General features: G+C 37.4%; 1 protein-coding gene across 2 annotated transcripts in view; it reads right to left on the bottom strand.

Annotated features, from left to right (window-relative positions):
- The window catches only part of VPS13C (vacuolar protein sorting 13 homolog C), a 74344-nt gene that overhangs the window by 27379 nt on the left and 30246 nt on the right, over positions 1 to 16719 (bottom strand). For both annotated transcript variants that reach the window (XM_054273108.1, XM_054273109.1), the window contains exons 37-56: positions 16417 to 16525; positions 15852 to 15985; positions 15396 to 15552; positions 14653 to 14732; positions 13804 to 13863; positions 12565 to 12730; positions 11506 to 11622; positions 10870 to 10973; positions 10281 to 10448; positions 9550 to 9854; positions 9029 to 9173; positions 7744 to 7900; positions 6759 to 6889; positions 5621 to 5790; positions 4840 to 5078; positions 4394 to 4623; positions 3575 to 3667; positions 2701 to 3066; positions 1456 to 1545; positions 883 to 1038 (exon numbers count right to left, since the gene is read on the bottom strand). In XM_054273108.1, coding sequence (XP_054129083.1) covers positions 883 to 1038; positions 1456 to 1545; positions 2701 to 3066; positions 3575 to 3667; positions 4394 to 4623; positions 4840 to 5078; positions 5621 to 5790; positions 6759 to 6889; positions 7744 to 7900; positions 9029 to 9173; positions 9550 to 9854; positions 10281 to 10448; positions 10870 to 10973; positions 11506 to 11622; positions 12565 to 12730; positions 13804 to 13863; positions 14653 to 14732; positions 15396 to 15552; positions 15852 to 15985; positions 16417 to 16525 — 3177 coding nt within the window. The remainder of the gene's footprint in view (positions 1 to 882; positions 1039 to 1455; positions 1546 to 2700; positions 3067 to 3574; positions 3668 to 4393; positions 4624 to 4839; positions 5079 to 5620; positions 5791 to 6758; positions 6890 to 7743; positions 7901 to 9028; positions 9174 to 9549; positions 9855 to 10280; positions 10449 to 10869; positions 10974 to 11505; positions 11623 to 12564; positions 12731 to 13803; positions 13864 to 14652; positions 14733 to 15395; positions 15553 to 15851; positions 15986 to 16416; positions 16526 to 16719) is intronic.

Raw genomic sequence — 16719 nt, 5'->3', positions numbered from 1 at the left:
AGTACGGTTATTTCCAGAGAATCTAATTTCCTTCTGTGATTTGCAGCAAATGTTGATGCTACAATAACCCTTCATGCTCCTCACAGGGAGTCTTTCCAAATCTTAGGTTTGAGAGAAACATAAGATCTGGGACACAGAAGTCACAAGGAGATGGAGCACAAGCTCCAAATTCAATCACAACTTGCACTTACAAACTTTTGTTTGGTTGCACAAAAGCCAAAGTAACTGACTGCCAATACAGGCTTACAGTGTAAGCAAGTACTTACAGAACTGCTGATCATTCAGAATTAAAAAATAAATAGGCATAAGTCAAACTCAAGTGTTTCTGTAAAAACAGATTGATTTAGCGACCAAAATTTCTTCACAACAGAAAAAATAGGAGGGGAAAGCATCCTTGACCATTCAGAAGCACACCTACTATAAAAAGTAAAAGGTAAAAGGGGTAAAAGGTATTTTTAACACATGGGACATTCTACTCCTGCAGTTTAAAGGCCAATCCTAAAATGCACACTTTTCTTAGTATTCAATTAAACAGAAAACATGGAAAGGGAGTAAATTTTTGTTTTAATATTTCAGAAGGAATATGGTAGGAAACAGCTGTGTTTATTAGAGCATTTCATGTTCAGTTAACCTGCAGATGTGACACTTCCTAAGTCCTGCATAGGCACATTTGTTGGTCTAACACAGAAGCTACTTTCTGTGTAGATAAAAAGATAACCCCACCTTTTTGCTGAGCCTAAAGGAGCTGAGTAAAACTCCTCAGCCCTTCCAGGTAACATTTGTCATAGCTGCAGAGAAGCCATTTGACTGGGAGCCAATATAGTTCTTAAAACAAAGATAATTCAGAATTTCCTATGGAAGCACATAACTGATTGTTATTACCTTGGCTAGGTTACTGAAAACAGCAAGACAACATTTGGATATTGTAATATTCATTGTGTCCATTGAAGAGATGTTAATTGCAGTTTGTGGCTCAGGAATAACAATGAAATCATCCCCAGGCAGCAGACTTCTCTCCTGGACAGGGTTAGTCTTCATCTGAAAGAAAAATTCCATTAGACAATTACAAACCTATAGGTTACTTTCTCCTATGTTAAAACAGGAAAAAACTACTTGACTTACATGTGGCAATTATGCAAGTAAAGTAATATCTACTTTGCCTTGTAAATCTCAGATGTTTTAAGCAAAGATGGGAATTTTATACCAACACAGGAGGCAAATTTGTTTCTCTTCTCTGCATGGTTACACACTTCATTGCATCCATGCATTGATAATTCACATTACAGATAAACCTTAAGATCTCTAAAGAAAGATTATTTTTTTTTTTCATGTAAAACTGCATAGCTCCTTCAAGCAACAGCATTCAAAAGGTCAATGTCCCACAAAACTTCAAAGGAATTTAAAAATAGCTGCCTGTACAAACCATTGCACATAATGTCAAGTATCTTTACATACCTCCAGCTTTAAATTCCATTGCTTCCTTCCTCCTTCAACTCGTTCAATAAGTGGCTCCCACACTGCATAGGTTTCATTGTAATAATGAACCTAAAGAAATATACAAAATTAAATAAGGTCTCTAAATACAAAGCATTTTTTATGAAAAACATTAATAAAAATACAACAAATCTTTATGTCATGTTTTGGAGGTCAACTATTAACTTTTAATGGTTTTAAAAACTAATACACAGAAGTGTAATAAATCATATATTTTTCACAAATTACACCTTTTTCAAGAGTTCATTTTCTGGCTTGCTTTGAGAGCAACCAAGCATCCTGGTAATGCCATATCTTTTTAACACTTTCAATTAACGTAATCAAGTCTCTTATCTGCCCCCACATGGTTTGAGAGAAATACTTTGAGACCGGGAACTTCACTGCCACAAATACTTTTTAGTACTATGAAATAATAATTAGTTTGAGCCAATTATAGTCTGAATCTGGCCCACTGGAATGACTCCTCTAACTCATAGCCAACACCAAGTTTTTAATTTGCTTCCATCACTGCAGATCTGAATAGAAGCTGTGGACTCAGGAGTTGTGGATGCTCCCTTTCAGCTATTCTGCTTGTCCCTCCTGGAACCACAGTGACCTCCCCCAGGGATACACAATCAAGCATCCAAACTCCACCAGGATTTGCACACAGGGCAATGGAAGAAAGCTACTTGGATATCCAGGAACAGAATGAAAAAAGAGGTAATTTGGTAAAATGACAAAGGGTAGTAAATGCATTGCATAAAGCAGCTGCACATCTGGCTGTATGAAATTCTAACATGCTGTCTCCATAAGAGACTTTTACCATCTCAGAATGGAATCTCATTTTGCAAAAGAAGTCTAACTTCTACCTTACCAATAAACACAATGCTGGAGAAACAAACAAAATGGGGGGGGCAAGAAGAGTTAAATATGACTATTCAAGTAAGCCAAGCTCATTGTTCACACAGCAGAACTTCAATATGCAAAAATAATACAAAGACAGAGGACTAGATTATTTCACATTACAACTGCCTTTAAAATCCAACTTTCTGTACATCCAACTTTCTGTACAAAGCACATTATGCTCACTTGCCTGACTAAAGAAATCCTGAGAGCATTTCAGTTTAAAGCTATCATTAATTCAGCACATATAAAGTATATTGAAAAGTTATTTGAACTCAGGTACTGTGCAGAAGTGTTTTAAACTAAGAGTTTGACCCCACATACCTCCAGTGACATATCAGCAGTGACCTCCATCAGTGAGGACCAGTTTTTAAGGACACCTGAAAATGTAGATTCCACTAACAACAAAGGGACAGTCCGATGGCCCAGGCCACATTCCAAGGTCATCTGAACTGATTTCACTACAATATCAAATTTCTCTTGCTTCAGAATTTGTTCATGGTCCCTAAAAGTTTCTGTTGCTTCTGTGGCTATGTCAACACCAAGGAACCAAGCATTGCACTCATCCACAGGCTTCACTTGCCACAAGTTCTCAGAAACTTCTGCTGCTCCTCTGGAATCCTCCTCTGTTGTTTTGGGTTTTAGGGCAGCCATAATGGTCACAACAGTATTCAAAATTATTGGTGATATCTTGAAAAAAGAAAAAAGTCTTCAATTAAAATACAAAATATATGATGAATAGAAATAGCAAACATGAAACGTCTTTTCAGGGATGAAACTTCATTTCCAAAGAAAAGAATCTATTCATGGACCTCCTCCTGTTTTCCTTTCCTGTAAAATATCCCAAAAATAGTGGTGGCAGCAGCAGGGGGAAGAGTTATTTTGTAACTTTGGAGGGAAGTGGTAGGAGGAATCCTAGAATCTGAAGTATTTAACTTACTCCTTTCTAGTCAAGGGACTGTCAAAATGACAAACACACAATGACTTCTCCCAACACAGAGCAGTTTTAAAATGCATATTTCTGGCATTAACTTCATGGGAAAATAAAAAACGTAAATAACAATATGCAAACAAAATAAAATAAAATTATAATAATAATAATTTTAAAATAATTTTTTAAACCCAACACAACAACAAAAAACGAGCTACAGTTTGAGAAATGTAGCTGTTCTACCAAAGACAATTTTAATAATCTTACCTTAATAGTTAGTTCCTCCATTGTTACTGCCACAGTGTGTAACCCTGAAGTGTGCACCATATTTTCCATGACCAAAAAGCATGGCCGTAACACCTGAGTGAAAACAATTTCATTATTAAGGTGACTCCTTAAATCTAACCTTTTCATAAGGTCTTGCATTTTTTTCCCTCCATAGGGCAAAGGGGCACTGATCCCATGAAGCAACAACATGTTTCAGAGTAAAAACATTCCATACAGTGCAGCAATCCCACATCCCAATTTGCACAAGCACCACTTTGTACTGGAAGATTAAAAGCCAGTGAAATAAAAGCTTCTGACATAATGCTTAAAAAGCAGACAAAACAAAAGCCCAACACACAGTGATAAAATAGTAAAAAAACCCCTGAATCCTTAAAATCCTGAATGTATAAGGGAAGATAAGCACATGTGAGATGAAGCACATAGGCCACCTTTGGCCTTTGGCAGGAATGTGCCCATCAAGTTCCAGACAAAATGCTGCTCGGGGCTCTACTGCAACAAGGAAACCAACAGGCACTGAAAAACACTGCAAAAGGTTCTGGGCTTCTAAACCCCTCATACAGTTTCTTCACTAAGAAACTTTTAATGTCATTTACAGATGCACAGCACAGGTTTTAGACAGAGCTCTAAGTGCTCAAGTCCTGCACCTACTGATAAAAGATTCACCTTTAAATGGCACAGGCCCCTCCTCTCTCCTGAATAATCAGTGATATGAAAACAGAGTTTTGAGTGCTACAGATATGCCAGCTAAGGGAGATGCCTGCCACCCCTTCTAATTGCTTTTTTCACTGGTTTCCTTACCGTAGTAACATTCTTGCCTTGTTTTTCTTTGAGAAAAGCACAGGCCAACACTTTGAAGGCCATCACTTGAGCAGTCATCCGTTGTGCAAGCTTGTCTGATGTCAAAGAAAAGTCACATTGGAAGGAAACTTTTAAGGCAGGGGCATCAGCACTGGTCAAATTAGCAACAAATACAATTTCTGGATCCAGAATCACAGCTTTTACTGTCATGTTTGGCCGTACAGATATCTCTGTGAAAACAAGGTAAAAAAACCACCTTGAATATAAAAACCAGAAAGAGGAAAGGTATCTACTCTGTCAGTGGCCAATCTACACATCCTGAAGAATAAACTAATTTCTTAAGTCTGATACCAAGACAGCATCTTGAAAGCTTTTGAATGAATAATTTTCAGAACGAAATCTGCAAAGGAGGGAAATGGAGGTGTGTGGAAACTGGTTTTACAGACCTGTATCTGCCCTGGATTTCCCAGCAGCAACTTGCTTTAATTGGAATTGCGCAGATCCTTCAGCTGAAGATACTGGCATTGACTTAATGAAAAACTGTGCTACTGCCAACAAAAATTCCATACTAGCACATATGTACAGCTTGTCGAGGACAGCAACAACTTCAGTTCCATTTTTATCCTGCTTGTATCTTATATCAATCATAGAAGTGTCATTTGTGTCATCTTTCTTGTCTATCATTCTGGAAAACAAGTTCAATAAGAAACATCTCAAACATCATAACACTAGATCTAGAAAAATAAAGATGCAGAAGTACTGCCATTTTTTCTCCCCATGCCCTTTATAAAGAAGAATTACTATATAAACAAGCAGTGTTTCTTCTAGAAATAAAAGGGTGGAGGCTTTTCTTGTAGAAGAGTAATTTCATTTAAGACTAGTTGCTACAGTTTTGAAAGTATGCATGTAGCACATGACAATCACACTGAAGTTTCAGTGCATACAACTCTCTCATTGAGGCTGGGTGCTCTCTATTCAGCTGTTCTACTGCAATATGCTAGCCTCCAAGATTTCTTTTTGTTTTAGATAACTTGAGAAATCAACATAAAAGAGTAGAAACTTCTTGAATGTTGTTAAAATTGTTCATTGCTTAAGCACAGATTATTACAGGCCACAACTGACAGCACTACTGGGTTTTATCAATCCCATGTGAAGCAAAGTACACAACAAGGAAAAAGCCTTCCTCATAAGCTGGAGTTGTTTCATTTCTGATGCATTCAAACCCACCTTGCAGTGACATTCTGAATTCCTTCTCTGAGATCATCCAAGGTGCATGACTTGAGTTTGACAGTGATGTCCATGGAGCCATCTGAGAACATCTCCCCTGCGGATGCCATGAGGTGCAGCCGGAGCTCCCCGAGGCGCAGCTTGTCACTGTGCACGGAGAGCAGAGACTCCTGCACAAGGACAGAGTGCAGGGTTGGGGACCCTCAACAAAGCTGTGACACATTTGCCTTGCTGCTAGCCACGTGCATCATCATCCAGCAACTGAAAGATCTGACTAGCCTGTTGCTGTCATCAGTCCTCCACTCATACAAATGAGTTCAAGAAATTCACTGAGAAAACCAAAATCCTGCTGGGCTGCAGTGAAGCTGTTTCTGCACCACAGTGGCAGCAGTTGCTCAGAATGCTTCACTGAAGGACAATCCATTTGAACTCTAGATCCCTTCCCAAAGGATCCCTCCACTCTCATCACTCTAACTCATCTACAAGAGCACCTCAGCAATAAGTGGGAATTATATAGCAGTGAAATAAAAATAATATCCCATTACAGTGTCCTTCCTTGTGAGGCTCACTGCACAAGAACATCTTAAAAATTATACACTAAAAACATTCACTATACACTATAAAGCAAGCACCTTCACATCTACACAAAGCAGACTTGATTAAGTCATAAAAACAAGACAACATTTCGCTTCTTTCTCTTCTGTTTTCAGCAGAGAGAGGATGCCCATGATTGCTCATACCCAGGGATATGCAAGAGGAAATTATGGGCAATATACAGCTTGGATCTGCTTGCTAACTCTAGAGGCACCATGCATAGAACTAGCACTGCCTGAACTAACAATTCCTACTTTTCAAATATTCATTTTTATTTTGGCTAACTGGAACCAAAGTTTGAATGGCCAAATCAAATGCTGGGTGGTTTTGGTGGTTTGGTACTATTTTTAGTGTGACTTTCAGAAATGCACACACCTTCTTCCTCTTAAGGACACTGCCTGCCCAGGAAAGCTCAAGGCTCCACTAGGAAAGCATTACAAAGCCAGTGCAGCTGATATAACTTCATTTTTCTGACCTGAGTTCTGTCCATGTGAGAAACCCTGGCTGCCCACCCCACCTGTGTGTTAAAATCTTTGTCACAAACCTGAGTTATGTCACTGTTGTACAGAGTTACAGAAAGGGACTCAAAATTGAAGTCAAATTTAAGCAATGTAGAGCACTCCACAGAAGACTGAACTGCAGAATCACATTTTTGTCCAGAATCAACAAGGGTACCTGTCAGTGAAAAGAAGACATTTTTACATTTCTTCTGAACACTGGGCTTGCTGGTTTTAGGTTTTTTTGTTGTTGGCTGCTTTTTTTTTTTTTTTTTTTTTTTTTGTTGTTGGTTAGTTTGGTGTTTGGGGTTTTCTAAATTAAGATCAGAAAACCCCAAAAAGAGGGAAAGCTCTAAATTCAGAAAACTACTCCAAATAATTCACATTTTTAATTTTGTTCTATCCAATGCATACTAAAATTATCTAGCACAGAGTGGATCAGAACCTTAAAAGAAGCTGTCATTAGTTTACTGAAGTTCTTTGTTCACTTTAATGAAGAACAACACAAAGTACCAAATCTGCTCAAGGAGTCTGCACTACCCTTCCTTTCAGTTCCTATTCACAGCAGAGCCATTCAACTATTGGCTAAAGAGCAATTTTTTGACAGTGAAAATGTTAAGTTTGGGGAAGAAATAGATTTGGCAAAGTGTTAATATTTCATCCAGAGACATGCACTGTTTACACTGACTCACTATTTGAATATTTGTATCCTCCTTGATTGTTATAATTGTGCATTAACATTCTGGGGTAGATGATTTGGCTTTTTTCTTTTTTATCCACATGCAGACAGAAGAGTGACTGATATAAACTGAACAACACCATCATATGAGAAATGAATCACAAAAAACCACCACAAAAACTTCTGACCATCAGGAGCCCACACTCCATGTAAGTGCCTACATTCTTATTTATAACTTTTCATGTATACAATATATTTGTAACAGTTAATTTGTAGTACTTCAGAAAAAATTGATATTTGAATCTGCAAACAGCCCTCTGCCTACACATATTCAGCCTCTGAATTGAACATACCCTCAGAGCCATCTGATTCATGTGGAGCTTTCCCTTTTTTAGGTATCTGCATATCCTCAATATTCTCCTGCACAGTATGTGGCTGGGAAGAAGCCCCTCCAAGGTTTTCAAGTAAAATTTTCATGATAACAGTTAGATCACCTTCACTGAGTGCAATCTGTGAAGTGATAAAGCCACAAGTTCAGTTTTGGTGACAACATTGCTCCCAATACAGTATGCAAGCATTGAGGAGAAACAATGGGCTGCTTCCAGCAGAAACAAATGGGACAATCACAATTATCCTGTCCAAAATAATCAAAATTATCTGCCCATTTCTCCTGTATCATTTTTTACTTGTTATAAACAGGAGTTACAAGAAGAAATAACAGTCCACACGATAAATACTTTCTAGATTTGTAAAGGATCTTTGCCTATTAAAAATATGGGTAATTGAGAAACATAAGCACTTCTCAACAATTCAGTAACCCAAAAACATGACCAGAAAACATTAAAGCCAAGATTTGCATTGTACACACTAAAGCAATTGCCATTCAGTAAGCCTTCAAAGATTTCATGAATAAGTATCCAGTCATAACATTACAGAATCACAGAAAAGCAAGCAGTGCTAAGTGACAAGATGCAGTCACTTAGCCCATAGCACGCAGTGTAAAAATATTTTTCCTACATTTGATTCATTTTGCTGGTACTCCTTTAAATCTCTTATTTCCCTGTGCTTCACCAATGTGACATTTGGCCACAGCACAGATACAGGAATGAACAAGTAAAAGGGCTCAGGAAAAAGGAAAAGGTGCCCCAGTTTAGTTTTACCCATTAAAATCCACATGGTTAATGCAGGAAAAGAAAAATAGAGCCCTCCCTCTGCAAAGATAATTTTAAATTGTTGTATACTAGAGATAACCTTTTCATTCCTAATACATCTAATAAGCATTCAAATAACCTGAATGTTACAGATTAAACAATTTAAATTGTCAAATTTTGGTTTTAGATGGTAACTCAGCAAATAATCTCAATGATTTTACTGCCTGTAGAGTCCATGGATATTTCCAATAGACCTCCAGAAAAATAAAACCACATTTTGTTCCACTTGCATGCAGCTACACCAAAACTATTCATTATACACTATCAAAACTCTAAGAAATCTATAAACTGGATGATCCAGCTGGAAGTCTTTCAACAAACTGTAAAGGACACTAACTGAAATGAGTTTAAAAGATCCTTAACTAAGCTGAGGACTATTCTGAGAATCTGCCTAACTTTTGATATAATTACTCATTATATTTATTACCTGCATTGGTTTTAGGTCTCCCTTGATGCCAATTGTTGGGCATTTACGATACCATGCTGCTGCTAAATTTCTCTGGACCATTAAAGTCAAACTCACAGGACGCAGGATTTCAGAATCTGGTTGTGAATCTGTGGATATAATGCACCTGAAAAAAGACAATGGAAGTAACAAAGGAAAAATGTTGACTAGTTGCAGAAGACCAAATAATATCATATTAATCTAGCAAAATTACAGGCATAATTCATTCAAGAATAAGCTCATAGGCACTTACACCCTTATATGCTCTCTAGATGAACTCAAGTTACTGTGCTATCATTGCTTTCTTTCCAAGAAGCTTTAGAGATTGTTGACCTGTGACTCTCTCTAAAAGCACTCCTAAACTTAGCTTGGCATGGTTTTTTGCTTGGTTTTAGCATGTTCTCATTGCCTACCATGTTCAAATAAGAGAAGAATGCTACATGCAGAACATGGACACTTTTCCTTTACAAAGACACCAACTCAGGAAACAGCTCCATATTTACCTTGATAATTTCAAGTGAGTCAGCTGCACATCCATGTTGTCAATGACTGGAGGAAGAGGAGATTCATCTGAGGACACCAGCTTGAATTCATTCTGAACTCTGATTAAGCCAAGATCAGCTACCAAAGCATTAGATGAAGCTGAAGATTCAGGGACAACTATGACTGGAGCTTTCAAGTTGACATCCATCAGGAGGCGGAAGCTCTTTTTAGCAAAGTCCTTCATGCTGGAAGCAGCCATTTCTGCTGCCTGTGCAGTGACTGCAGTCAGGGCTTCTTGTGCTGCTTGGAAATTGTTCAGGAAGTTCTATTCACAGGTAGGAAAAAAAGTAAAAGTTCCATGAAAACAAGTAAGCTTCTCAAAGGCAACGTCCAGGCAAAATGCAAATTTAAAAAAATTAACATCTCTGGTTTAAATATGAAATTGCTAATTCAACCACACTTGTTTCAAAAGAGAAAAATGTTAAAATCATGCATAAGCTTAAACATTATTTAACTGTGTAATTTTTAAGATATTATGAAAGCTATCAGCTCCATTCATTACTTCTGTCACCATTCTCCTTGGCAATCTTCTGTAAAGCAGTGCAACTTAAATGGTAACTCTAATGCAAAATACTTCTATGTGCTTGCACATCAGCTCACCACCAGGTACAGGGCAAAATGAGCTGATTGCATTTTATCTCATTAAAAAGAACTTTGAATGTCAAGAAAAGAACTTAAACTAATGTCTTACCAAGAGAGACATGAAAAACTTATGCAGGTAAATTATTTGGATGCAGCCCACTTTCAGAGACATTTTACCATCCACTCTTGACATATCAGCATAGGCCTCCCCTGCAGTGGCATCTGGATAAAGTGACATGTGAAATCTAAACACTTCATCTCCCATTATGGAGACAGCCTAGAAGATTAAGTTCACACAGTTAATACTACCAGGTATTTATGAAACAAAAACTATTTCCCCAGAAAGATCCACAGCAACTTAGAAGCAGTACTTGGACACATGGTAGGCACAAAAGAAAACAGAATTCCCTATTTTATAGTACATGCCTCTTCTTACTTGCTTATCCATAGCCCATTTTATATTTAACCCCTGCTCCTCAGAATTAAACATACCAGTGCAAACGTAATTAAAAAGAACTAAACATTAATTGGAAGAATGTTTTGCTTCTCTGAGGGGAAGGAAATTAACCAATACATTTTGCTTAGTATTACATTGTATATTGCATTCTGTTACACAGCAAATTAAACTACAGTGCCGTCACTAAATCACTTGAAAAACTGGGTCTCATCAGCTGTTTACAATCTGCTCAACACATTACCTTTTTATGGATTGTTTTTGGATCAACATTTGTAATTACAATGTCCTTAAGTCTGGAGAACACTTTAACCTCTTTAGGCTTCATAGCCACAGATGCATCCATTCCTGAATGAAACAAAAGAAGGAAGGAAATAAATGCAGTTCAACAAATTTCTAAGTAAACACTTCTGCTAAAAAACAAACAAACAATCAAACCCCCAGAATTATTTGCTACTGAATATAAAGAATAAAAACAGCTTTAAATCCAGCCTTTTCCTATGTAACAATGATTGCTAAGCCTGAGAGAGAAGTCAGGGCCTTACTGCACATGACAAAGTTGCCAACATAACCTGATTGTAAGAGTAGAGTACAATTCCCCAACACTATCTAGGATCTAGCTATTAAAAAATGGAAGTCTGTGTTATCTAAAACATAGTGCCTTCACTTCTTTTAATTTTACTACACTTGGAAATCATCTTTGTTTTCTGAATCAAACATTTTTTTCCTTGCAGATCATTTCATACAATCAAAATATATTTCAACAAATGTTAGAGACACCTGCAGTGCACACACTGGCCCTTTAGAAGTGAAGGGAGGGAAACAGCCTATTTCTGGCTACAGCCAGTTTCATTTAGTATTTAAATAAAAACCACCTTACCTTGTACTCTAATGTCTGCAATTGTGCAGGTCTGATCACACACTGTAATACTGAATGCATTTAGCTTTGCAGTGAGCTTTAATTCAGAGACATCATCACAGACTGCATCACCAGACACTGGACAGGAAACACAAGGGACATACAAGGAGTTCAAGTATTACAAGCCCGCTGTTTAAACAAATATTAGACTAGTAGTTCTGTAAATATATGAACTATTCAAAGGAACCTGCAGTCATTCCCTAGAAGATATGATAATCCTCAGTCAAAATGTGAAAAAAGTCATTTATTAAGAGTTTCCTTCAGGCACACAAACTGTCACCAATCAACAAAGCCATCAAGATGTCTTTTCTCCTCATTAATACCTACTTTTCATGCATCAGTTGCTGAGTGCAGTATACACCACATTATTTGAAACACTATCTCATCACATGAGAAGTGTTCCTCTCTGTGTCAAGTAGCAAAGCCAATTTAGGCATATTAGCTGCAGCAACACTGCACAATCAGAAAATGGAACAGCCACTGGACTCAATCCCAATAGTTTTAGGATTAGAAAACTCTGAATTTCACAAAAACTACAAGCACAAGAATCAACAACACAGGACCTGACAAAATATTCGGGAGCTTCCATGCAAAAACTCTTCCTATTTCAAGGTTACAAAGACCCATACCTAAAATAAATACACCACCCCTTCAGTTCAGAACTTCTCTTTGCTTCCCCAGAGCAGTATTTATTTTCAGCAATGTAAGCACTCTTTAGAGCCTTCAGATTGCAAAGCTACATGGTTGTGACACTAAACCTTTGGAAAGGCTGCACACTGCAACATCATTTATTCAACTTTGATTATGAAAATATTGAGTAAGGAGAATTCGTAAAATTAAGCAGCAGGAAAAATGTCTGCTAGGGCTTTTTTTAATAAGATTTTCTCCCCATTTACAGTTGTGCATGCTTTGTTTTCCACCAAATAGACTGCAATGCTATCATTTGAAATACTATCCTGTGAAACTGAAGGTGAGATGTTGTTAAACAACACAAGTGTAGCCTGTGTAATATGACACTACCTGGTCTAAGAGTGCTTCCTTTTTCCTGTTCTTTCATTTGAGGCTTGTGCTCTGATGATTTCTCAGTACTGGGAAGGCCACCTGATGGAACACTGAAGGTGAGGAAACTCATGATGGAAAGCAAAGCCTCTGTGTGAAGCACTATATCCAAACAGGAAAAGATGACCTAAAAGGAAGGCAAGGAGACAAAGTCATCTTGTGATTTAGTAGCAGTTTATACTCTAATAACTCAGAGCTGCTGTCATAGAACCAAGGAAAAAAGCCTCTTCCTCAATTTCACAAGTATTTGACTCTTCTATCTCCATCCCCTTCAGCTTCACAAGCTCCAGAACAGATGAGGGAGCTGTGGAAGGGAAGCTGACAGCAGCTACAGAGGAACTGTGCCAATCTAAAAACTGATGCCTCATGTGATTGTGCCTTTTCAGGACAGTCTCTGGAGTTCTGCTGCATTTCATTGATTGCATTGCATTCAGCATTTTGATTGACAACTTCAGAACCACGTGTGCAGATGTCTTAGGAGATATGGCACAACAACAACAACAAAAAACCCACTAAGATCCAAAATTTGCAATCAGAGCAGGGAGTATGTGAGCAGCAACCACTCCTGCCAGTGCTGCTGAGTGAAACCCAGCATCAGTCACTTATTCCACACAAGGCCCTCAAGAAGCTGCTTGACCCACCACTACTGTTTTAAAGGAAACATTTCAAAAGCACAATGACATGCTTACTCCAGAAGTCACTTGAAAAACTACTCATGAATAGCTGCTTCCAGGAGAAGTAAAAGGACTAATTGCACTCAAGATCCCTGAGAATGCTCCTTGGATATTCCAGCTCACATCTCAATTTCACTGTTACTGTTACAAGCTCAGAAACACAAGGCCCTGGTTTATCCCTGTGCCAAGTGGATCACTCCAGAAACAAAGCACATGCTAAAGGCCTCACTTAAAATTCATAAGGACATTTTTCTAACTAGCAAAAACTGTATAGTTTTTAGTTTAAATAAATTATTACAAACAATACTTCAGTAAATAAATAAATCTTTTTTTTCTACCTGGATTTGATTTTGAAGTAGTTAAATATAAAGCAGTATGTTTTAATGATGAGAGTCAGGGCTTTGGTTTTGGGTTGGGTTTGTTCCCTTTTTTTCTCTCTTCAATGAGAAGTAAAAAGGGAGTAACTAACACAGCTGCTATGATTCAAAAAGCTTAAAAAAATAAATTAAGTACATCCAGTACTTACATTCATGTTTTGCTTGGTGCTTTGGTAAGTAGTAACAAAGTCTGGTCCATCAGGATCAGCCTAAAGAGGAAAAGAAAGAAAAGGGACACAGTCAGTCTCTATTGAATTAGCCAATAATTAATTATGAATACTTTTATTAACTGAATTGCTTGAATTTAGCCTACACACAAGGTTTATCCCAATTGCAAAAGAAAACAAAGGAAAGTGATGAAGCCTGAACAAACAAGTTCTTCAAATAATGCACAAGCAAGATAACCAGAATGGCTTATTCACAATGCTCTGCTCAGGGGCATTTCATAGCACATATTTTGTGAAAATTCAACTGGCTAGTTACAAAACTTCGTCTCGTCTAGAATCTACTTAAACTGGATCCATTTATGCTTAATCCTTTGCCAGTACAAATTAATTACTTTTCACTATGTAAGTGATGCCAGTCCAGATAAGAGTATTGAGGAGCCCACTGGCTCTACAACCTATCAGATTCCCAAGTATTCCTGCAATTTTTAAAGGCTTTTTAAGCTACCAACATATCACTCTCCAAATGCAGTTTCATCACCTGTAGGGTCACTCTTCACTTGCAAAGACCATCACACCTGTTAAGTTTCACAGGGCTCATTTGTGCTGTACACACAGAACGCAAACAAATATTTGTCTTGCCAGTGATTCCAGTAATAGCACTGACTTATGAAGCAAGAGCTATATGGAAGCAGTGGAGAATTAAATGAAATGTTAAACTGAAAAACAGGTATTTGGGAGAAGGCCTGAGTAGGTTTTAGATACCAATCTACAGGCTCAGTATGGAAGCCTTACTTTCCTCCCCATGTAATTTTACTGAAAACGTATTGAAACCTTAATATATTCCATTTTCAAAAGATGTTCATCTGTCTCACTTGAGGAATTAAGAATGCAAAGAGGATCTCCTTTTGAGTCTGCAAACAAAGAAATAAAAATGTCAAGTGTTTCCACTCACAAGCTTTACTCCACCTTTGTGCAATGACTCCATGCTAATTCTCTATTACATACTAACTAAATACTATTCTTGCTGAAATAGTGAAAGTAAACAGCTATTTTCACTGAGAAGCTACACATGAAGCATTATTTTGTGAAATGCTATATTCACTTCATTTTAAATTAAACTAGTAAAAATTAACTTATCTTGCTCTTGAAGCAAGACTTAAAACAAAGTTCTTTGCATTCCTACCTTCATGCTTTCACACTCAAAACCTTACTTTTCTACTTTGGATAACTGGCTATTTCAGTTATCACTTCACTGTCACTTTGAATTGTTACCTGACGAACCAAAGAAGCATTTCCAGTGCTGCCAGAACTGGTCATAAAGCACAGAATCAGCTCATCAAAACCCACTGAACAGCTGCAATATTTCTCAGGAACACTCCTGCTCAAAGTACTCAACTCACTCAAACACATTAACTCCAGCAATGGCAGTAAAACTTGGTATCAGGTAAAACAGATTAATTCTATCTAAATTACCCTTTCCCCTCCCCTCATTATTGGTTGCTATATGTTATCCTCTGGCTATAAATCCAGTTGCACACACTCTACTGATTGTATCAGTTCCCTAGAAGACTTACCATGTATTTCAGTGCATCTCATTGTAATTTTCTTCAGATATGCTGCTGCAGCCAATTCATGATTTCTAATTTTGGTTTTGGTGCCAAGCTGTAGCACAGTTAGAATATGTAATGGATATCTCTCCTTCTGAACCTGCTTCATCAAGGTTATTACAACCTTGAATATAGAAAGGAAAGTAAGTTCAGTATTTCAGTGAAGCTGTTCAGACACAGCAGGCAGTTATAAACAGGCTACATGTGAAACTTAATATTAATCTAGACATTTTGCATTTTTATAAATAGACCCTATAAGACCAATCTGCTAAAGATTTCCCCTGGCCCCCTGCTCTCTTTCACTTGTTTGTTTTCTTTTAGTTGCCAAGTCAAAGTGTTAAAATGGACTTTATAGGCCACTACTTCTAAGAAACAGATGAGTACAGGGCTCAGATTGAGTAAGTTGTACAGATGGATACATACCTCTTTGATTTCAAAATTAAGTAGCATATTGATTACATCTTCATTTAATGTTATTTTTCTCTTTTCAGACAGCATTCCTTCTGAAACACTCTTATCCTGTATCAATACTGATCTCTCCAGTTCCTTCATTTTACCTGGAATATTCAATATATTGCTCAATTTTTGAAACTGCCACCATTTGTTTAGCTGAAGAAACACATCCAATTCTTTCATTCATTTGGATGGATTACATTCACCTTAGATAAGCTAATAACATTTCCATAAGCAGAGCCTCTGAAAGGGAAAGAGAAATATGTTCTGGCAATAAGATGACTCTGACATCTCAAAACCTTGCTAGTTCCTTGACAACTTAGCCAACACAACTACTAAATTTTGTCTTGTAATGTTTCCAATTTTTTTTAAGCATCAAAGTATGAACATTGTCCTTGCAAATTAAAGAGTTTATCGATTAGACTCAGCTTATTACCATACTCTCAGATCTAAACTTCCTTTCCAGAAAATAAATGCTTTTCCTTACTCCTGAAAGCAAACACACTTAGTATTCACAACAAATTCCATCTCTGACCTTCCTTTTGCAGCACTGACTTTGCACTCTTTTGAGTTTCTTCTGCTTCACCCAGGTTTTCCGTCAACACTTTGAGACAGACATTCAAATCCTCTTGACTTAACACAACCTAAAAAGTCGCAGATCACAATTGTCAGGAAAAAACACATTGTTCCTTGAACTTATCACCTGCTAACAAAGCAGAACAATGTTTCCTGGCAAGAAGAATGCTTATTTACAGCTATTTTGCCAGCAGAATCATCGCTTCAATAAGAAAATTAAATTCTTTCAATCATTTATTGTAAAAGTCTGAGGAGATTAAAG

Source organism: Melozone crissalis, unplaced genomic scaffold, assembly GCF_028551555.1.
Source record: "Melozone crissalis strain CALT ecotype California unplaced genomic scaffold, PUWL_Pcris_2 ptg000014l_1, whole genome shotgun sequence".
In the NCBI taxonomy this organism is placed as follows: domain Eukaryota; kingdom Metazoa; phylum Chordata; class Aves; order Passeriformes; family Passerellidae; genus Melozone; species Melozone crissalis.
Note: the sequence above shows the minus strand (reverse complement) of the source record. Positions and strands in the feature narration are given on the sequence as shown.